This window comes from Malurus melanocephalus, unplaced genomic scaffold (genome assembly GCF_030028575.1).
Source record: "Malurus melanocephalus ecotype Western Australia unplaced genomic scaffold, MMel_1.1 scaffold_459, whole genome shotgun sequence".
In the NCBI taxonomy this organism is placed as follows: domain Eukaryota; kingdom Metazoa; phylum Chordata; class Aves; order Passeriformes; family Maluridae; genus Malurus; species Malurus melanocephalus.
Window position 1 is genome coordinate 389,539 of NW_026623691.1, and position 22,624 is coordinate 412,162.

The window sequence follows — 22,624 nt, forward strand, 5'->3', positions numbered from 1 at the left end:
CGCCTGGGAAGTGTAGGCGGGGCGGGCCGAGCTGAGCGGGCCCCTCAGCGAGCGATCCCCTCAGCGAGCGGGCAGCGCCGCGCCGCGAACATGGCAGCGGCTGGGCTGTCTGAGGACGCGCTGATGCTGCGGCAGGAGGAGGAGGAGGAGGAGGAGGAGGAGGAGGAGAACGAGAACCACGACCACAACCATGACCATGACCATGACCATGACGGCGGTGGCGAGGAAGCGGCGCTCAGTGAGGGCGGGCAGGGATCGGGCGGGCCGGGGGAGCCGGAGGAGCCGGGCCCGCCGTGCCGGGGCTGTGGGTGGGCGGGAGGGCGCCATGCGGAGCCCGGGCGGGTTTGAATGTACACCCCGGCAGGTTTAAATGTACAGCCCGGGCGAATTTGAATTTACAGCCTGGAGCCGCTTTCCGCTTCTCCGTCCGCCCGCGYCGGGAGCCCTGGGAGGCGCAGGCTTCTGCTTCTTCTGGCGCCGTGCGGGGCCACACGTGTTCCCGCCGGGCCTCCAGCTGCTTCAACCCGCGCTTCTGTCCCTTCTTTCTTCCCCAGACCTAACGATGATTTGTTTTCGGTGCTCATTTATTGATCCGTGAGGTCCCGTGGGGAGCCCGGGGGGCGGCGCGTGTTCAGCCRTTCCATCTTTCCCTGCAGTGATTTAAACCAAAACGTGTTTGCGCCATGTGCTCAAGGGCGACCCTGCTGAARCAGGGAGGCTGGACCACCGTGATCCTTCCAACCTGACTCCCTCTGTGATTCTAGGATTCTGTAAGCGGGTTTTGCTGGATTTCCAGCCCCCACAGGTGCCTTTGCTGCTCCAGCCTTACGGTTCGAGTGAACTGGTTCTTCTAAGTAATTCGTTTTTTTGTTTAAGTATACTTTGGGCTCTCTGCATCCCAGATTACTCTGTTTGTGCGTAATCAGTGATTCCTGATGGGTATGTTAAAAATCCTGAGGTCTTGCGTCGGTAGCAGCCTGCTTTTCTTCATCATTCAGCGTGAAAGTTTACCTCTCTCCATGTGCATTGTGCATATTAACTATATTTATGTATATTTATGCATATTTTCCTTTTCAAGCATTTTAACCACTCCACGTGCTCTGAAGATGCAGAATGTCCAGCTCTGCTGGAGTTTTGTCACTGCTCTGCTCCCACTACACGTTTTTATAACTGTTTCCACTTCCCTCGCAGCTAATCAATAGCTGTCAGGAATTTCTTACCAARCTTCTTTCAAATTACTCGTTTTCTTTTTATCTTTATATTAACAAAGCGTATAGAAACTCCCCAGGAATCCTGCAAGTTTAATGGAGCAGTAAGCTCTATGCAAGTCTTTCTTAGGTGAGTTGTCAGCTTATAAACAGATCTGTGAGGAACACAACAGCAATCTTTGCATAGCAGTGCAGCTCCTGATACTTTTTGAGGTAGGTAGAATAATTTCACTATGTGATTCTGTTTTTTTAAAGTTTCTTGAGCCCCTGTCTTGAGGTATTCCTTCCATTTCCTCTTTCTGTTTTGTTTTCATAATRACAGATATTTGTACCCAGCAGCAATGTTTGAAAGAAAACAAAYAGAAGTAGTCCAGGGGAATCTGAAGAGCTGCTGTGAGATCCTTCCAGCCTGTCTTAAGTTGTGGTCAGCAGTAGGTGGACAGGGAAGAGCAGTGAAGTCAGAGAATCTTGGAATGGTTTGGGTTGGAAGGGATGTAAAGCCCATCCTGTGCCATGGGCAGGAACACCTTCCACTATCTCAGGGTGCCACGTGCCCCATCCAGAGAGCAGCCAAATATTCCTGGATCCTCTGGAAATAAATGCAAACACGCACCAGGTCGTAGCTCCGTATTTTCCCCATCTGGTGCATCCCAGTTTCTGTGTTGGGATAGACAGCACGTGGTTGTGTTGTGTGCTCTCTCTGCACCTCCTGATTTTGGAAGCATGCTTCCATCCAGGCTGAAACGTCTTGCCCTGCTCTGTTGCTTCTCAGTAGTTGCAAAGCCATGCTCAGGCTTTGTTATTTCTTGTCACMGCGATTGAAATTTCCCTAGTCCCACCCATCCCTGGAATCTTCCTGGGATCAGGGCAGTATCGATAGAGCTTTCTGAATCCTTTCATTGTGCTTCCTAATGTCCTTTGGTGAGGCATGGGGCCACAGCTTCTGAGGGGTTCTGCCTCTTCCTTCAGGTATTTTCCCCAGGTTTGCCTGGAGTACTGGGCTGTTTTCATCATTTTATTGCCCCAYCTCTCAGCCTCTTCAGGTGCTTGAAATTCTTCACCAGGCCCATCTTGCCAAGCCCCAGGAAGTCATTCATTTGCAGATGCTGGTGGTACCAGCGCTTACCTCATCATAGCCTCTCCTGATAAGAAATTCCTTATTCCCTTCTTTTTCAGATTGTTTGAATTGTAAACTATTCTAAACTGTTATCAGACTTTCTTAGCCACTGGTAAATTGTCAGAATTTGGAGCTCCTCCTTGCCTGCTTTGCCTTGCTTCTCTTYATCCTGCCAGAAAATAATGTGTAAATGTTATTTTGTTCATTTTAAGCATCTGATATTCATGTGTGAATAGTCATTTCAGCTGTCCAGGATRGCATTAGTATTCCACAGTGGTTTCCACGGGTAATTGGAGTGATAATTCATCTCATACATAATTCTCCAACATAATTTCTTTTCCTCCTTCACACTTGTAGTCAGCACCAGATTGCAGAAAACAAATGAGCGTGTTTGTACAGTGCAGTTACCTCAACAACACTTTTATTATGCTTTTTTTTTTGTTTTAAGATGGTGTGGTGGACTCTGAAAAAGTGAAGAGCAACAACGTGGATGTGAAAATTGAGCCAGAATTGGAAGCTGAGGAGAAAGGAGCCAAGGAAGAGCCCCCAAGGGAATCTGATAGCAACATTTTGGATCTGTCATCTGATTACCCAAGAGGTTTGCTAATAAACTCCTAATATTTGTGCCATATGCTTGAGGAAAGGTGGAAATAGCWGGGAGGAAAGGTAAAGGGAATGTGTGAAATCTCAATTTAAAACTCATCTCTGTGTCCTGAGCACGTGGATCAGTTGCTTTGCCTTGCATAGGAAAAGCTGAAGATTGCTCTTTTAAAAACATTGTAAGGGTTGAAGTCACTGCAGAACCTGTGTTACTGTAAAGTGTGCTGGAACCAATAAGGCAGATTTACTGAATRACTGAATTTTCTTGGTATTGGCAAATTCTGACCCATAAGTTGAAAATCAAGTGACAGATTTAAAGGTTAAACTGTTTACTAAGGGAAAGGAAWAAAAAATGGTAGCATTAATATATCCTGGCTCTACAGTGAATAATTGTTCTTAAACTTGGCCCACTTTTGGTTGATATTTAGTTTTGCTAGACAGTTCATAGGATGTTTTTGCACTGCTTTTGTGCCTGATTTGCCTTCACTATCAATGCTGAGCAATACAACTGGGTGTAAAGGGAATGTGACTTGATCTTTTCAGCCTTTTTTTTCAAGTGAAGATCTTTCCAATTTGAGAAAATTTATGTGTGTCAGTATTAAAAAGGAGTATGAATATATGAAAATATATGGATCTTATGAAAGAGACATTCTAGGGRTAATTTGTGCAGTCATTCCTGCTGCCATAGAAGTTAAAGGACAAAAACAAGTATTACAATTACAATCATTTTCTAACAGTGCCAGAACTGAAAATGATGCATAGAAAAGTAGCAGTAAACTAAAAGCAGTTTTAGAGCTCAGAATGTTTAACTTCTACATATTTCTGGCTTTTTTTTAGACAAACACATTTCAATTCAGAGACACCTCGCTGATCTAGAGAAACTGGCTGATCTGAGAGAAGGTGAGTTTACCACAGCGAAGTCCCAGAACACAGATTTTTGTGTTACAGGGATTTACATATTCCTTTAGTTTTTATTTTTAACACAGTACARATATTTATGATACTTAAAGACTAGGAGTTTAGTGAAAAAGAGCTTTATGATTTATTCTAAATTCTGCCTGAGAGATTGTTTGGCATTCAGCTACTTTTTGTTTAGCTTAGTACTTCAAGGGCTTCAACACCTTTGTTACACAGCCTTGCCTTTGTGTCTCTCGTGCAGGATTTTCAAGAAAAAATATTTTATATAGGGTACRTTATCTTTTTTTGCAGTTTAGAGARATGCCAGCTGCTTGTTTTATYCAAAAGATCCAGGAGCTGAAATAASAAAGTTTTGTTCTAGCCTCTTAATTTGTGGGGATTTAGGTTTCWTGKGTTGTTTGTTKTTTTTTTAAAYATTGCTAGTCCCTGYGTGTCATCTGTAAAATTCTGTTGTTTCTCAGTACTCTTCAGAAGTTGCATTAGTCTTACGTTGCTGGAGTAAAAAATACTAGAAACCACACCCCAAAAGTTGTAGAAGTTAATGATATTTAAAGTCAGTGATTTTGGTCTATATTCTATGGAGCAGAAAGAGGCAACCCATAAATTTGAAGTTCATGCATGAAATAAAATGTTCTCTGGGGATTTCATCTTTGACTTTTGTTGATTTTTACCTTCAGCCTGTTTTCTCTTGGCCTGCATCTCAGTTAACAGGAGTGGTAACTGTATTTTGTGTTTCTCATTGTTTTTAGTTGTATTTTCAGATGAGAAGAAACCTTGTCCATTGTGTCCTGAGGAGAAATTCAAAGCTTGCTATAGCCACAAACTTCACCGTCACCTGCAGAATTTGCACTGGAAGGTTTCTGTTGAATTTGAAGGTAATGGCAATTGGGTTTAGATAGTAAATACAAGGAGAAATTGTGGGTGTGTTCTGTGTTTCATCTTTCAAAATTCCTCTTGACTTCACCATATTGTTATCCATTCTGAATTAGAAAAATTTTGACAGAATGGGTTTTGAGGTGGGGTGTAAAATGTAAGTGTGAAAGAGCTGTATTCTTTTCCAGCCAAAATAGTTACAATTGCACATTTTTTCTTTAGAAAAACACCAACAATTGCTTGGCATGTTGTGAAAARTAACCTAAAATTTAAAATGTGTGTATAATGAAAACTACTTCAATAAAAGTTTTTTGATTATATTGATAATAATCAGACACACACATGGGTCAATTTTGGTGCATCATAAAGATTCYGTGGGTTCAGATAAAAACTTGAGGGTGTTTATGTAGTATCAGTATTAAGTAGCTTTAATTGTTTTTAAATAACTCTGTGATATGCTTGTAAGATGCATCAGAATTCCTACAGAAAGTTTAGGAAGGAAAAGCAAGTGAGCAGTGTGTGTTTTTTTAAAAATCTAGGTGTATGGGTTTGTGGGAAATCAAATTTCTATTTAGAGGATGGACAAGATAAACTATAARTGTTCCACCTAGAGTATCAGCTATCTCATTTTGGTTTTCTTTAAACGTGGAACATAAATTTTTAGGATTTTTCACACAAGCCCTTCAACGAGGTAACAATATTTTTGTAACTGGAGATTTGGTGCAGCTTTGTAGGATGCTCAGAGACTTATTTTAATAAATGGTAGATTCTCTGCATTTTAAAATTTAAAATGTATAAATAGCTGATAAATTTCCCTGTGCAGAGAGTGAATGTACCAGGTAATTAGTGATGTTCTCTTAGTGCTGCCTTGTGAAATCTGAAGTGAGAGCATGYGGTGCAGGTCACAGCCATGCTGGTCATTTACTGTTCTGTGATGGGCTTTGTTTTCCAGGGTACAGAATGTGCATCTGTCACTTAGCCTGTCGGCCAGTRAAACCCAACCTTGTTGGAGACCAGGTAAAGATACTGAATCACAGAAATTCAAATGTGATCTATACAAAATGGGGGCAGTGGGTGACTGAGGGGACCTTTTGAGATCAGCTTTGTCAACAAATACATCTCGCTGCTGTGTGTGGGATGCCAAAAGTTTGTTGGTCCAGGGTCTAATTGTTTGATGGAACCTTGAGGAGATGAATGTGGTTGCACCTCTGTTGGTGTGGGAACAGCTGCCTACATCAGCTTTGGCTGTAGATTCCAGATATTTTGAGTACTCTAAAGGTAACAGACAGATGACTTTTCACATTCCCGTGATCAGTTCTACTTGAACCATGGTTTTTGTATTCTGAAATTACATAACAGATTGTGTTTTACAGACATTGTCCAAGATGGGAGCTCATTACCACTGCATCATCTGCTCAGCAACCATCATACGGAGAACTGACATGATCGGTCACATCAATCGGCACGTGAATAAAGGAGAGACTGAGTCAAGGTTTATCACAGGTGGGCTCTGACCTGCTGGAGACATTCAGCCTTTTTTTGTCATATATCATGTGCTGTAACTGTGATGATGAGTGGGAGACATGGGAAAAATTTAGAAACACAGTTAGCTTTTCTAATGAARAACCTGCCCTTAATATTTCAGAATTTTAGTTTCCTCAGAAGTGTAGCAGAGTTGTGATGTAGTCTTGCATTGGCCAGTTCCTCTGTTCCTGATAACTAATACTCCTCTCCCAYTTAGTTTAATGTTGTAAATACCAGTTTCTCTGTCTCCAAAACAAGCAGGGACATGGCATCCACAGAACAAAATGTCTGGAGTGAATCTTTATGAAACATAAAAATCCTTTTTTTATTCAAACTGCACCAGCCTGGGTTCCCAAAACAAGATAATTTTTTTTTTTTTTTTTTAGTCCTAGAGTCTTGATAGGGGTGTCAGTAGTCCTTGGGTGAATTACAGTCCTACCTGACTTTTTCCAGAATGAGGTTTTGGTTTCTAAATTTGCATAAACTAGGTTAAAAACATTCAAAATATCTGGAATGCCAGTAGTTGGATGCCTGGGCATCAGTTTGCATGTCTAAAAAGTGACAGTAGTACCATATTCCATATCTTTATAGGGTTTGTGCTGKGAAATACATTAATCTCTGTGCTGCCCTTCAGAGATGAGAGTAAAGAACAGCTCATTTAGCAGTGTTTAACAAAATGCATGAGGTGTTTTTTTCCTCATGGAGAGAGGAGAAATCCAGAGGATAGATGCACTTGGCAGCTTTGGGGCTTAGAGCAGATACATCATGTGTGTGTTTGAAAGCCCTGAGAGAGAGGCAGGCTGGCCACTGGAAGGAATCTAGTTGAYAGGATTTTTCCTGGTCATTGCCAGGTAAATTTTAGACTGGGGATGAATTGCTCAGAAGAATGACAGCCTGTCAGATATGAAAATTTGGTTTGCAACAGGCTGTTCACRCAGAGCTCAGGTGCTGTAATTGTCCATGTGCTTGTGCTGTTAGGCACATTTCATGGGGCTGTTGGATAACTTCGATCAAGGGTTTTCAGGGATTTTCACAGTTCATTGATACACATTYGGGATTATGTTAACAGGGTTTTAATTAATTAGCTATGCATAATGTTTAAACATTCAAAATAAATGTGCTAAGCCTCAGGYTCAGGGGCTGGCTTTCTTAAATTGTAGGCAGATTTCTTGATAAGAGCCCAACTAAGAAACACATCTCATGTTTTATGAGAAGAAAATTGTGGTAGAGCATGATCTTTACTTTCAGGATTAGAAGATAAATTGTTGTTTGCTTCCCCCCTCATCCTTGTAAACTGGTGCATTGTTGGATTTCAGCATAACCCAGACTTCTTGCTTTTTGGGAGCAGTTTTTCAATGTAATTTACCAGCTGTGTTAATATTAATTTCAGTTCTGACAGATTCTTTCCTTCCCCCTCAATTCCTTGTTTCAGTTCGTGCTCCCAAGTCACCTTACGAGATGGTGAAAGAGTCAGCCACAGATGTGCAGGTTCTTCCCAACCACTCCACACCTCAGAAAACAGATTCCTATTTTAATCCTAAAATGAAACTCAACAGGTGAGAGAGCAGGGAGTTGGGAGGATGCACCAGAGGGGTGGGGAGTTTGTAATGAAAAATACATATTTTGAAAACTTTCAAAACTTCTGTTCAGAGGRCAGGAAAAAGGAGTTTCTCATCAGAAAACTCCTGACAAGTAACATTTATACTGAAGAGCACTACATGTGAAACACTGTCATTTCTGAAGCAATTAAATATTTTGCTGTAATTAGTAGATCTTACTTTAAGAATATGCTGCTGTAGAACTAAAGTTTTCAGCATAGCTGACATTTTTGATTTATAGTACTTCTCTCTGAAASGTAGAGTTTAGTTTAAATATTTTACTGTTACATTAAAGGGAAATAAATAAGGAAAAGGAAGGAAAAGTATTCTCTAAACTTAGTGACTATGGCCATTCTTTTGTATCCTCCAGGCAGCTGATATTCTGTGCACTGGCCGTGCTTGCTGGGGAGCGCAAACCCATTGAATGTTTGGATGCTTTTGGTGCCACTGGTAAAGTCCATTTCTTCCATATTTTGCTTAATACCCAATAGGAAGAAGCTGCAGAAATTTTTTAACTGCCATCACATTCTCAAAAATAATGTGAAGCACACAATTATTTTCTWCCTTAGGCAGGAAGTCATGAGCTTCCATACAGAAAGCAGCTATCAAAAGCTGTATTAAGGCTCTCTGAAAGGCCGTAAATTACTATAAAGTTTAGTGGTCTTCTTAAAAGTAGTTACTTTAATGTCCATGAATTCTGCTTTTCCTCAGGTATCATGGGATTGCARTGGGCAAAGCATCTGAGAAGTTCTGTGAAAGTTACAATTAATGATTGTAATGAGAATTCTGTGACAATGATTAAGGAAAATTGTCATTTAAACAAAATGAAGGTGAAACTGAACATTAATGAAGAAGACAACGATGAAACTGTGGGAGATGGAGAAGAAAATAGTGACACCATTGAAGTGACAAAAATGGATGCCAATGTCATCATGCATTTGAGATCATTTGATTTCATGTAAGTGTTGAATTGTTCTGCCAAAATTTCCTGGTTTGGTAATGGCACACCCCACCCCACTTCCCAGTATATGATTGTTTGGAGAAGTTGAAATGATGCAAGAATCAACCAACAGCCACTTGAAAGGTAATTTTGTTGTCCCAGAAATGGTGTGGGGACAGAATTTAAATGTTTTAGAAATTGCTGGAAAAACATTAGCCCTTCTGACATCCAGAATGAACTGTAAATATGCATAATAGCTTTAAGCCAAACTGTGTTTTTTTCACAACTTCATTGTCTTTGCTGAAGGAAAATGTCAAATCAGCCTTTTCTTTTTAACTTCTTTTAGTTTAACATTTGTATCTTTACATGCAGTTTATTGCATCTGTTGTTTTTATTTTGCAGTTAACTTTGAATTAAAGCAGGCTRATATTCCAGGTTGGGTATATAGAAGCATACATTCAAACCCTAGACAGGCATCAAAATAAGTGATGGGATTTTTTTGGATTATTCTTGGTTAACATCCAGATCTAAGCAGTGCTGGAAATTCTAGTTCTTTTCCTTCTTTCTGTTTTAGATGTGACCATAGGTGAAGGTTATAAAACAGTGCTTTTCTGAGGGTGAAGCCAGACTCTGGAACATTTATAGACATTCAGTGATGCTTCATTTCTTTTCAGCCATTTGGACCCCTTTGGAACTTCTGTGAATTACCTGGACTCTGCCTTTAGAAATGTGAGAAACCTTGGGATTGTGTCGCTGACATCCACAGACATCAGCTCCCTGTATGCCAAGGCTCAGCACGTGGCCCTGCGTCACTATGGCTGCCATATTGTCAGAACAGAGTACTACAAGGAGCTGGCAGCCAGGRCTATCATTGCTGCTGTCACAAGGTACTGCTAAACCAGCTCCAATTAGGCTAAAAAAAATATTAGAAATAATTAGTGACTGGGCAAGGTGAAAATGCATCAGTAGGGTAGAAGGGTGGGATGGTAATGTGAAAAAGAARATACCCAGACTTGCAAACTTTTCTGTTTCTTTATCAGTTTTGCCATTTTAGAGCTGTGTAGGACTTTATAAATACAAATTAAACTGCTTGAATGGGTTCTAGCTGTGGATTTCAGTCAGACTTTCTTCAGTGGAACCTGATGTTCACTTCAGATCCTCACACTTGAGGTTCAAAAGATGGATATGATTACTGACTTGTGAAATTAGTTATTTGCATATAGATACYCTGAGTATCAGTCAGTTAAATAAGWGAAGACATAAAACCTAATTGGAGAAAAAAGGTACAGACAAGAGGGAAAGATTGGGAGGAAATGAAATCCCAAAGGTTTTGAGATTGCCAGGGTACAAATGCTGACCTGAAGCTGTTTAGATTTCCCTTTGTCYTCTCCCTGCACGTGTGATGGTGCAGGTGGCAGACCATATTTCTAGCTGTGATTGAAAAAAAGCAAAATCAGATTTGCTTGGCCTGCCAGGAAGGACACAAAATGAGGCACTTCAGAAAGAACACTTCTTCCTGATCTCTCCATTCTTCATTCCCTCTCTGGGAAGTGGCTGAGCTCAAGAGCCGTGCAGCAGGTTCAGGTGTCCATTGCGATGTTTGCCTGCTGAATTCAGTACAATTTGGGCTTTGTTTGTGTTTCTCCCTGCCAGAGCTGCAGCTCGCTGTAACAAAGGCATTGAAGTGTTGGTGACAGTAGCTCTGGAACATTTTGTTCTGGTGGTGGTCCGAGTTTTACGGGGCCCGACCCCCGCCGATGATTCGGCCAAGAAGATCCGATATCTCATCCACTGCCAGTGGTGTGAAGAGAGGGTTTTCCAGAAAGAGGGCAATATGGTGGAAGGTAAATGACTTTTCTTTTGCACTTGGTTTCTCTGTTTTGTGCCTTGTTTGTATTTACATTCCTTTAGTGACAATTCCCTTGTCTGTAACAGTGAACAGTTTGTGTGAGGTGTGGAGGACACTATGTTTTGTGGTTGAGGGCTAGATCAGTTGTCTGCATGGATTTTCCTGTAAATGGGCTGGATTTGTGGCACAGATTGCTCAGGTTGTGGCTGCMCCTGGATCCCTGGMAGTGTCCAAGGCCAGGCTGGACAGGGCTTGGAGCAGCCTGGGACAGTAGAAGGTGTCCCTGCCCATGGCAGGGGGTGGCCCTGGATGGGCTTTAAGGTCCCTTCCAACCCAAACCATTCTGGGATTTGTTTCTACACAGGATATTATCCCAGCCAAGTGGAGATCTGCCAGGATGCCTGGTGTGTCCATAGATCTGCCACTTCAGGAAAAGCACTAGGAGTGGGAGTATTCTTTGATACCCTTGGGTTCCTCCAGACTGCAGCAGCTTGATAGATTTTGGTGTCAGATTGCTTTTCTGTTATTCATTTCAGTTCYTTAAAATGCAGTGGACTGACCAGTCTGGCTGTCCCCTGCTCATGGGTTGTGCCCACACAGGTTGGCAGAGACAGGAGACAAAAATTGCATTCCTGGAGATGGTGGTTTGAATGAATATAAACCTTAAACCCCGTTTCTAAGTTAGAGGCTCTTGGAGAGCTCATTGTCAACTCATGGTGTCTTTGCCTTGCTGAGAATCAGGCACATAAGCATGCAATGAGGCTGGTACTAAAAATTTGTTTAAAAACGAGATAAAATTGTTAAGGATGAGTATGAGTGCTGTGTTATGGTGGAGATCTTAATGAGTAAGGAATTGTTTGCTTAATGCCTTAATTGCACAGGGCTCAGAAGACTCACAGAGGGAGTGTGGTTTGCAGATGTAACTGGCTGATGTTTCAGATTTTTCAGTTGGTATTTGCTTTTAACCTGGACAGCTGCTTATGTAAGGGTAGGAAGGCAAATAATTGCCTTGTTACTTGAAAGAAACACAGCAAGTTATTAGTCACTAAATTCTCACCATGAGCTACCTGACAGAAGTGAAAATGGTGTCACACCTCACTGAAGTGAGCTCCCACTGCACCTCTTTGTCTCTGCAGTATCACAGGCATTGCTGGCTGTTTCCAAATAACTCCACTGCTTTTTTTCTGCTGCAGAAAACCCCTACCAGCAGCTGCCCTGTGACTGCCAYGGCAGCATGCCTGGGAAGACAGCAGTGCTTCTCGGTCCCCTCTGGTAAGTTCACATCCCAGGACGCATTTGGAGAGTCAGGTTTGGGTCCAGGAGCTCTGAAGCTAACCTGTTCATGCTGTAAYGATTTTTATTTTAACAAAGGTACAGCCTTTGGAATAAGGAAGAATTCAGGGAACTGAGCGTGGATTTGAATTTAATCGGGGATTCAGCTTTTGCTTTTATTTAAACCAGTTAATATATAATAAAAAATGTTTTAAATTTCACTTTCACTGTACTTATGCAACACATTCTGCACAGGAGAACATGCCTCTGTGTTCCTCTAGTGCCAAATATTAAGCGACTCTTGTTACTCTATACTTGTGAAGAATTTATTTAGTAAATCATTACATGTGGTGATGACAATAAATACTACGGTGCTTGATAATTAATACTTGTAGAAACAAGAACAAATGTTTTTAAGTCTGTTAGCCATTTCAGGTCAGTATTAAAAATAGTTGGCAATTAACAGTACTATTCTTGTGGGGGTTGAATGACTTCTTCAGAATCTTAGGGTAGTAATAAAATGACTGTTCTTGAGATACTGATATTTTTTTCCCCAGCAAGACAGATGCTACTGCAGAAAAATCAGCTCAGTGTAACATAATTGGTAATTAATTTGGGGCTGAGAATTTTGGAGCAGCTTTCATTAAGAAATCTTAACTTTTGTCTTCTTGGCCTTTGGTAGGTCAGGACCTCTGTTTAACACTGGATTCCTCAGGAGAATGCTGCTGGAGGCTGTGCAGTATGGCTTGGATGAAGCTCAGCCTCTTCTGAAGACATTAGTCTGTGAAGCAGAGTGCACAACTCTAAAACATTTTTCTACCCACAGTCCTGGTGATGAGAACAAACAAGGTAAGAAAAGGGCAGCCTGTTCACAGAGAGGACTGGCTTTGTGGAGATTTTTGGAAGTGTTGATCTGTGATAACTTATTTGCAGTGTAGCCATAGTGTTGAATGCATTATTGAATAATTGAATTTTTTTCCTTCTGTGTAATTAAAGCATTTTGCCACTTAACAGTATAATTAACTTTGCCTTCTAATTCTATTTTAGAAGAGTGTGGTGTATATATTAAAACACAGAATACTTCTGCAGAATCCTATCTGGTTCATGGTAAGTGGAGCATTTTTATGCAGCTTTTTTTTTTTTWAATTTACAATACTTGCACTCAGTATTGGGTAGGAAAAGACTCCTGATTATATTTCATCTTTATCCAGAATCATATTTATAGGTAAAAGCAGATTGCCAAAATCTCCATGAAGGCCAGTTTAATTTACTTGTTGCTACTGAAAATGGCCTATTAATTCAGGACACATTTTACCGCTGCAGACAGAAGTTGCTGTGAGCCTTTGTTTTTATTTGTACTGTCTGACGCTTTACTGGCAGTTTTGGGGGGTCTCCCTGAGCATTGAGTGGTTTCTCTGGCATTTTTTGGTGATGCAGGGAAGAGGAAAAGTGAGGAGGTGCTGCGTGGCACGGCGAAGCGGCAGCGGGGTGAGCACAGTGCCGAGCACCCCCCGTTCTACTACAACATCCACAGGCATAGCATCAAGGGGATGAACATGCCCAAGTAAGTGGGGGTTCACGTTCCAGCATGGAATGTGCTTCTGCTGAGGCTGTTTGAAATGCCTGCCTTTGGTTTCACTGGGTTTCTCCCCAGGTTAAATAAGTTCCTGACCTATCTGTCGGAGGCTGGGTACCGCGTGAGCCGAACCCATTTTGACCCCATGGGAGTCCGCACCAGCGCACCCCTGGCGCAGTTCAAGACTGTTCTCATGAAGTACAGCACTCCCACCTACGTGGGGCCACAGGCAGAAGGCCCTGTGCACCTCCCTGGGGAGATCCGGGTGGGAGAAGAGGTTCCAGCTGCTGCAGAGATCAAGGTGGAGGAGGCTGAGGAAGATGAATCCAGAGTGGCTGCCACTGTGCTCACACTGTCCTGCCCTAGCCACAGCACAGCTGATTGATGCAGACGGGTTTGTTCATCAGGATGTTAACAGATTTCCAGCACACCCTGTTCCAATAAGCCACTCCTTCCTCCCAAGCTGGAGTTTGACCATTTGAGCTGCCTGTTGTGCTTGAATGGGACGGTTTAGATGTAGGTAGCAGAACGTAGCCCTGATCCCAGYGTGGCTGCAGTCACAGAGCTGGCACTGTGGGAAGGCATGGAGTTACCCGCTGTTGTGCTCACTTCCCTTTCACACTGAGGCATGGAGGCCACTTCCCAGTCTGTCCATGCMTTACTGCCAGCACAGCATCCAGGAGGGTGGACAGGGCCAAAAGTTTTCAGCATTTTGGAATGTGAGATTAACGTGAGACAGCATATTCCTAAAATGCGTCTTTCCTAACACCTGGCCAGTTGCGATTCAGAGGGAGGGCATGTTAAGGTAAGAGCACAGGAATTACAGCCAGGCAGTCCTGCCTGGGTGCACCTGTAGCTCCAGGCTGCACWGGTAATTCTGCATTCAGGTGTGTTTCTAGGGTTCTGGCTTCAGGCAGGACTTGATCCCGGGAGAACGGGAAGAAGTGGTGACACGGCTGCTACCGACCTTCAGTTTGTATCCAAACCTTAGTGAGTTGTGTAGTCATTCTAGGTAGTTGTTTGCTCAGAGCTTAAAGTGGTTGTGTGCTGCAGACAGGGACAAGGGACCACAGTGGACACAGTTCAGGTGAAGTTTGATGGCGAGTTGTCAGTAGTAACTGAGCCGAGATCTCTTCTGTGAACGAGCAAAGCTGCCGCCTGTTGGCAGTCAGGTCTGGTTTCCTTAAATACATGGCAGCATTCCAGCCAAATGAGCTTGCCTCTGTCCTTCCTTTGCCCCRCACTTGGGTCGGGTGTCTCTGTATTTCTCACAGGTTTGGTTTTCAGCCCTACCCCCAGCCTTAGGTTTATCTAAGCACAATATGAGAGTTTAATATCCTTACCCATCTCTGAAGCTTCACAATAAAAGTAACAGCACTGGTACACTCCTGATGATGCAAACCTTTCTAGGCTCCTGTCAGGCCTGAGGAGGCCTGAAGAGGCTGCTGCCTCTTCAACCCTCTTCAATTTCAGATTGCGTTGGTGGCGAGTTAGAAATTCTCTTTAATTTCAAAAAGGAGGAGCCCACTGAAGGGATCTTGGATCAGTGATACAGCAACAAAGTTTCCTTCAGGAATGTAGTGCTTACAGTTCTTTCCCAAAGCTTACCTGGGGATCACACTGGAAGGCTAAATGGAAGAGAATTTCACATTCCCTAGTGGCATTTTTGGGTTTTTAAGTGGATAGTGTTGGCAGACTTGGCTTGCAGGTAACACACTTCAGTGTTAATAGGATAGATTCAGTCCTAAAGTCAGTTACCTGGGGCAAAGGATTGTTCTGATTACAGTGAACTAGGTTAAAAAGAAAGTTTAACTGAAGCCCCTTGTGGGAATTGCTTTTGATTACTCTTGCARCTCCTGTTAAGGAGCAGAAGGTATTGAAATACCTTTTCCAAGCCAAGGCAACCATTCCCATGTGTCTGCAGGGGCAGAAAAGGTGAAATTCGGGCTTGTCTGTACAATCCGGGTTTTTTTCCTGTGCCAAATGGGTAGAAGCTGTGGTGATCTGGGGTGAGGCGTTTTGCCTATTGTAAGGGACCAGCTGAAGGGGTGTTTGTAACTCAGGCCTCTGGGAATTCTCTTGTATTCATCACTTGTCTCTGCTGTTGCCCAGGTAGGGGCAAGTGCTGCTACAATCAGCTGGCAGAACATTTGTGGTGGTTTGAGGCTTGAGTTGGGGCATTTTGTTCTTCCTTGTGCTGATCCACACAGCCAGGTTGGCTCTTGCAGTGGGACACAGAGTGGGAAATAGGTGAGAATAATGCAGGACGTGGTGGTAAGGTCACAGCTCCTTCACTGTCACTTCCTGAAGCAGCCAGTACCCAGTGCTGTGCCAGGCACCAGTGAACGACCTTTGCTGGATCAAGGTGTTGCTGCAAGTGGCTTGTCCTGAACAGAAAACCAGAAYTGATCAACTTCTGGAAGCCTAGGGGTTGGAAACGAGTGCAAGGSTATCAGCTGGACAGCAGGTTGGAAAATCAATGCCAGAGAACAATGGAAAATTCTGCTATAGGGTATTATCCAGGTACCAGTGTAGGCAGTTCTGTGTCACCCCCGGTGTTCTGTACCTGAGGGACATGTCCTCCTACCCACTGGGAGTTTCTTTCAGGCAGTTTAAGCTGTTCAAAGACAACTTGGGGCATCAGTGGTGGCCCCAGAGCAGCAGGATCTCCTCAGAGAGTGCTCATGGTCAGTACATCTCAAGAAGCCCCATTCTGGACATCCACAAGCTTTACCTCTTACCTCAGGGTGCATAATCCAGTTAAAGGTGTGGCAGAGAGAAAACAAGGAAAGGAACATCACTTGTGTAAATAATGCACCTTCACTGCAGGGGTTCATCACAGTGGCCCTCCACTGCTCTGTACCGAAGCTGCTCCRTAGTTCAATGCACCCAAAGCTGCTGGGCTTAGTCCGAGTGCTGTGCAAATTCTTCATCCCCCTTCGTCAGGCTGTAGGAGTGGGTAGGAATACAGGAGCTACACAGGTCACTGGAAGAGCTGATACCTTCTGTGTGCCCCTATTTCTCACTCGAGGCCCAGGAGCTGCTCTCAGGGGACRGAGAGTGCACCTGCACAGCCCCAGGCACAGCAGCACCAACACAAACACTGCCCACAGGGCTCCTTTAGCAGCCACAGGAGCAAGCAGCACTGCAATTCCCAACAGGTTGTTTACATTTTTTTGCTTTTATTGTCAATTTGGACATTTCAGTGGGACTTTAGTTGGATATTAGGCTTACCCGTACACATATCATGTACTTACAAAAGAACATGGCTTTTAAAGGGGGAAGAGTAATGGCATTTTGAAAATAAAATAGTTTATAGCACTAAAGAGTCACAGTGCAATCAATGGTTTAATCAAACAACTACATTATATATATAACATTTAAAGAACATAAATATTTAGGAAATTCACTACAACATGAAAATAAAAGCTTCACATTCTCCCACGCTTTTTTAAAAGAACTGGGGACAAAGTGACAGACGGCTCCTAGACAGACTGCTCAGCTTCACAACACTTCTCTTGCTCAAGGGACTGTCCATCCCCTCAGCTCTCCCCAGGAGGGGTGCTGGCACTAATCTAGAAGTTTCYCCAATAACTTTAAAGCATTTAGAACAGCTGTTCCCCCACCCCCCTAATATTCCATGGACATGCACTACAGTCTATACAGCAACGCTTCACAAAGTCAGCAAAACCAGGTCCCTTAACAGCTGCCCCTCTGTGCTCTGGGGCCTCAATACTTCCATTTCATGTCACAAAAACCCAAGGCTCTCCAGTCCGAGAGAATAACCGAGTTACTCAAAGAAGCCTGTGCAGTTTTCACAGCGGGATAAAGCTGATCTGAACAGCAGCCAGAAGGGACACTGTAAGTGAGAGGAAAGCCCAGAGCCAGGGAAGGACAAATCCTTCCCAAGAGAACCCCCAAGCAGCAGAACAGTTCTCTACCACGTGCCAAAGCCAGGGGGACTCCAGGCAGGACACAGGAGCAGTGAAAAGCACAGCCTGTGGGGTAAAACCTGGTGTTCCCACCTGCCACCAACTCTTCTTTCTTCAARCCTCGTGGGCAAATGGGAGGGTTCATCAGCAAGACTGAGAGCAAAGGGAACCTCATGGTGACAGCTTCCCTTCAGACAGGACAGAGGACAGGTCAGGCTGCCCCCTCAGAGCCACAGCAAGGTCCAGAGCCAGGGCACAGAGGCTGAACATGCAAATGAGCAGCAGCTACTGGGCCTTAGAGCACAGCCACTGCACGATGGGAAACTGGAACCGAAGCGTAAGACACTAAATGGTAAACTTGGTCAAGTACTAAAGTTRTCTTCCAAAGTGCTAAGCCACGTTTGTTAAAGCTATGGCAAAGTAACAAAAGTAGAATCTTGGAGCAGCTTACAAAGTGTTCCTACTCACACTGCCACCAGGAAAAGGTCCYTGCTGGGGTGGCACAGTTCCCCAAAGCAAAACATCTGGATGGCCATGTGCTGGAATTTGGGGGATTTATTGTAACAAAAAGGTTTTCTGGACAGTTCTTCACAGCTCATTTTCACAACAGAGACCCTACTCTAGGCAACAAAGTAGGGCTGTGAAACAGCCAGATTTGCTTCAGCTAAACTTCAAGGACAGGGCAACAATGCAATAGAGGCCAAGCAGGAATCAAGATTGACATGTCCTGCATGGGGAAGAGTTATGGGTTTGGGATGTTAGGGTGTTTTCTGACTGGAATATTAAAAACCAGACCAATCCAATGAACCACCTTGCACTGAAGTATTAAACTGAGCCCAGTAAACAAAGGTTTTAAAGTGTCAGTTTTCTCACTGCAGCTCTGTTTGGAATCCCAGAACTTTCAGATGGCTCGACTTGGAAAGGGACCTTAAACACCATCTCTGTCCAAGCCCCTGCCATGGGCAGCAATACCTGTCACAAGGTGTGAAATGCACTTTTTTCACAAGAAAATGACTTCATGAACCTTTCCTAGGGAATCTGATTATGTCAAGCTGCAAGAGTATCCCAGATCCATCCATTCTCTACCTATCAATTCTTCAGATGGGTAACAGTCACCAAATTCCAACACTGAAYACATTCCATGGCATGTGCTGCTATGGAACAGATTTGCTCGGCCACCCAACATTCCACACTTCACAGAGGTTACTGGAACTGAGTCCAGTGGAGCAGAAATCCAGATTCACCTGGACAAAACAAAGCCATTCCAAACCAGATTACTGTATCAGGTGTCATGCATTAGGAACAAAAAAGCATCTCAAACACTGGAATGCACTGCAGGTCATTTAGTCTCCTAGGGAAAAACCAAAAAACCCAACCCAAAGACTAAATTAAATACAGCCCAGAATACTGTCTAGTCATGTTACTGAGGGTACTGAGAGTGCCTGAAGGCGCCACATGTGCTGTCCATGAAGATACCGGTGCCTTATTTTAATATTAAACGAGTCATAGCTACAAAAAGTTAGTCCCATCCCAGTTCCCAGGACTTATTTGTGCTCCTTGGTGGGGGCATAGTACAGTTCCATGGGTTTGTTCACCTTCCAGTACTTCTCACTGACCAGTTCCAGGGAAAAYGACCCATTTAACACCTAGGAGAGAACAAATGGGAATGAATGAGGTAAATCTGCTATCATGCTGCAAAACAGGCTACTTAATGCTCCAAAGTGTTGAAGGAGTCACCGATCATGTGGCACAAATTAAGCTAAAAACCCCATAGATTCTCAAGTGAAGTAATATTTTTCCCTCTTCAATTTTAACTGTAAAAGAATGGCATAAGCCGTGTTGGGGCCACCACTGGGTTTTCCCCACTTGATTTCTACGGCTCCATTTCTACCAACCAAGCTTTTGCCAAAAACAGCTGATGTGCTCCTGACTGAGATGGTGCCATGGGTTTTACCCCAGGCAGYTGGGGAAAGCCCAGCTGGGTGTGTTTGGAGCAGCTAAGCACAGGGCTGTGCATGGAGGCGGTGCTTACAGTGAACTGGCCGGCAGCCGTGGCGATGTAGATCGTGTACTGCTTCTCGCTGGCCGTGTCCAGGGTCATCTGGTTGGACTCGCCTTTGCTGCGCAGCTCCTCCAGGGCCAGCCTCACCGCCAGGTACTTGGACAGGTGATCCACTGTGGCATTGCCCGAGGTCTTGATGTACCTGTGACAGTGGCCACAAAGAGCATCAGTCATGGCTGAGCAGCAGSTGTGGGAAAAAGCCATCTGGAACACCCCAAACAGTAAATGTCAGCTGGGAAAAGGCCTTTAGGGACAGTTCCCAGCTGGAGCTTCTCACAGATTTACACCCAGCACAGAGATGTCTCATCAGCAGAGAGCGCCARGAACAGACCTGAGGAAACACCACAACACTACTCTGCTGGGTGCCAAAACTTTCAGCCTGTGCTTGGACTGGATTACAAACAAAAAAACAGCAGGAAAAGCTTCCAGCCTGCAAATCCTGCTGATACAAAGCTGCTCTGAAAACTGCTGACACACAAGGCTTGTTTATTCTCAAAGAACCTTAAAGTAGAAAGGGGCTGATAAGAGACCACCACCCCACTAGTGAACTGCAATGTTAGTAAACCATAAAAACATGTTTATTTGTGATCGAAGGATTAAAACAGCTTATTTTGCTGTATTTTTTATAATAGTTGAGCAGTACCATCTACCTAACTTGTGCTTATTTGCATCTGGCCTTGGCACAGGGTGCCCAAAGAAGCTGTGGCTGYCCCTGGATCCCTGGAGTGTCCAARACCAGGCTGGACACTGGGGCTTWGAACACCCTGAGATAGTGGAAGGTGTCCCTTCCAACCCAAACCATCCTGTGACACGGTTAGACAGGATGTGGTATAATCAAAGTAAATGGATGTTTAGAAACCCCAAGAAGTACCAGAAGCCAAAGCACCAGGGAAGAGCAGCAGAAGGCCAGGAGATGGCCAGGGCACACCAACCTCGTCTGCGCGCTGTCGTCGTTCTCCATGAGGGTGGGGTGAGGCCTGAACACCAGCTCGATCTCGCTGGCCCCRTCCATCACGGGGTCTATGGCCACTGTGGTGTTGTTGGTGTCCAGCTCCAGCCCCGAATCATCCGAGGTTTTGGTCCTCTTGTTGCTGGGCCCTGCCTCCTGGTTGCTGTGCGTGGAGGCGTTGCTGCAGTGYGAGCTGTCGCCGTTGTCCTCAGCGCCGCTGCCGTTCTCGATCTGCTGCTTCTTGCCCCGCTGCAACCTGGGGACACGGGGRCACAGACACACCCTGACCCCACCAGGGCACAGCACACCCACAGTGGGGCATGTGCACACATGAGCACTGCACCTTTCAGAGATGCCTGAAGTTTAAAGAATCACTAATATTAATTCTTTCGTAGCAAATGACAAGACTATTCATTTTTTCCAGTCCCTCAAACAGCTTTTAAATGTTTTAAGGCCATTTTAACTTCACCCAGTTGTTTTTCAGGCAATTGCAGACCATTATTTTCATCCAAGCACAGATCCACGTGTGATTAAAATTATAAATCCYACCATGCTTTACCACAGCAAACTTTAGGGCCTTTTTCCCAGCTGGCTCTCTTAGGTTAAATGCACACCTGGAATTTCACCACTGTGTAATCCCCACTTATTCCAGCCTGTGAATTGAGTTGCCCCCTAAGTCCTGCTATTAACTGCATTTATTGGCATGTAAGGGTAGATTGTGGTACAGGATTCATTGTGCTGCAGTTTCTTATTTAGGATACCACAGCCAGAATTTGGTCAAGCTCAGCCGAAGTCTTTATCAGGCTGTTGCAGAGATTACAGRGACTGATACAAAGGTTTCTGTTAGTGGATAGAAGGTTAAAAATTCTTTTGCCAAAGGTTAAAAATTCTTTTGGAGGAGAGGARAGAGGAGATGAGTCTCAAGCTCCACAGGGTGTGTGGACAGGCTGTGTATTTTTAGCCTAAAGGCAAATAAGGCACACGTGGACAAAGGAGGTGATTATGTACCTGTTCATAGCCTGAATCTTTAATCCCTCCTCGATGCTGTGGCTCAGGGCTTGCTGGTTGTTGTGCTTGCTGATCCTGGCCAGCACCCTCTCCTGATGAGCTTCATACTCATCCCGGCTCGGGTAGATCTTGCTGATGAGAGCGTCGAAGTTGGGGTCTGGCCGCAGGGAGCGCTTGGAGACGAGCTTCTTGCGACATGTGGGACATTCTTTGTTGCTGGACACAAAAGAGAAGGAGGCAAACAACTCTTCAATTCTCCAGCAGGAACAAAACTCAGCCCTGTTGCTGCCATTCCTGGTCAAAGTGCTCGCTAAGACTCAGYATTTGTACTAAATCAGAAAAAGGGGCTTCTGGCTCTTGACAGAGCAGGCAGTTGCAGATACTTAAACAAAAATGCCAAACATGTCTCTCTCTGCTGCTCTTTTATTTAGAAGTATGTTTGAGCAAACTGTATTTAGACTGAAGGGTTCAAAAGCCCCACATTCCCTTCTGCCCTTCATTTTCTGGCTGGATTTTTACCTAGAAAAAATGGATGTCAAGTGGAAATTACACTGAGGCATAGTTTTTAGGAGGAAATTCCTCCCTGTGAGGGTGTGAGGCCCTGGCACAGGGTGCCCAGAAAAGCTGTGGCTGCCCCTGGATCCCTGGAAGGGTCCAAGGCCAGGCTGGACAAGGCTTGGAAGGTGTCCCTGTCCATGGCACAGGTGGCATGGATGGGTTTTAATGTCCATTCCAACCCAAATCATTCTGGGATTCCACAATTTCTAACACTCACAGGACACATAATTGGAAATGTATTATCAGGAAAAGCAACAGTAAGGGAAATTAAACTCATTTTTGTCAATGGTATTTTTGTTTTACTGTTACTGGATCTAAGAGAAAAAAAAAAAGRATATACAAGAAGACTTCAACTTCTTGCACGAAACAGAATTATGAGATGATTTTTCACAAGGAATGAATTTGATCTGTCTCTTCCAGAGATGGCTGAACATGGAAAAACAAGATTTGAAAGGTGTGCTGTACATTCAGAAACTCCCAGTGCAGTTACCAACTCAGGATGGTTAACATCAACCTCCAGGACATTTCTACCTGAAATGCGATCCCTGTCCCCAGCAGTGTCCCCCTGTCCGCAGCAGTGTCCCCTGTCCCCAGCAGTGTCCCCTGTCCCCAGCAGTGTCCCCTGTCCCCAGCAGTGTCC

At 44.1% G+C, this 22,624-nt stretch overlaps 2 protein-coding genes across 3 annotated transcripts in view; one reads left to right on the plus strand and one right to left on the minus strand.

Moving 5' to 3' along the window:
• Positions 1–3: 3 nt before the first annotated feature.
• On the plus strand, positions 4–16,512 carry TRMT1L (tRNA methyltransferase 1 like). Its single transcript, XM_057380554.1, has 16 exons — positions 4–238; positions 2,774–2,923; positions 3,763–3,825; positions 4,605–4,718; positions 5,669–5,733; positions 6,090–6,219; positions 7,673–7,796; positions 8,209–8,288; positions 8,550–8,796; positions 9,453–9,665; positions 10,432–10,622; positions 11,821–11,899; positions 12,582–12,748; positions 12,947–13,006; positions 13,337–13,463; positions 13,554–16,512. The coding sequence occupies exons 1-16, from the start codon at positions 91–93 to the stop codon at positions 13,858–13,860; spliced, it is 2,265 nt and encodes a 754-aa protein (XP_057236537.1). The 5' UTR covers positions 4–90; the 3' UTR covers positions 13,861–16,512.
• Positions 16,513–16,804: 292 nt separating this feature from the next.
• Positions 16,805–22,624, minus strand: part of RNF2 (ring finger protein 2) — a 20,895-nt gene continuing 15,075 nt past the window's right edge. The window contains exons 4-7 of one of the 2 annotated variants that reach the window (XM_057380556.1): positions 21,427–21,642; positions 20,402–20,701; positions 19,440–19,611; positions 16,805–19,053 (exon numbers count right to left, since the gene is read on the minus strand). In XM_057380556.1, the coding sequence (XP_057236539.1) occupies positions 18,952–19,053; positions 19,440–19,611; positions 20,402–20,701; positions 21,427–21,642 (790 nt within the window). In that variant the 3' untranslated portion in view covers positions 16,805–18,951. The remainder of the gene's footprint in view (positions 19,054–19,439; positions 19,612–20,401; positions 20,702–21,426; positions 21,643–22,624) is intronic. The other variant, XM_057380557.1, reaches the window with a different exon arrangement.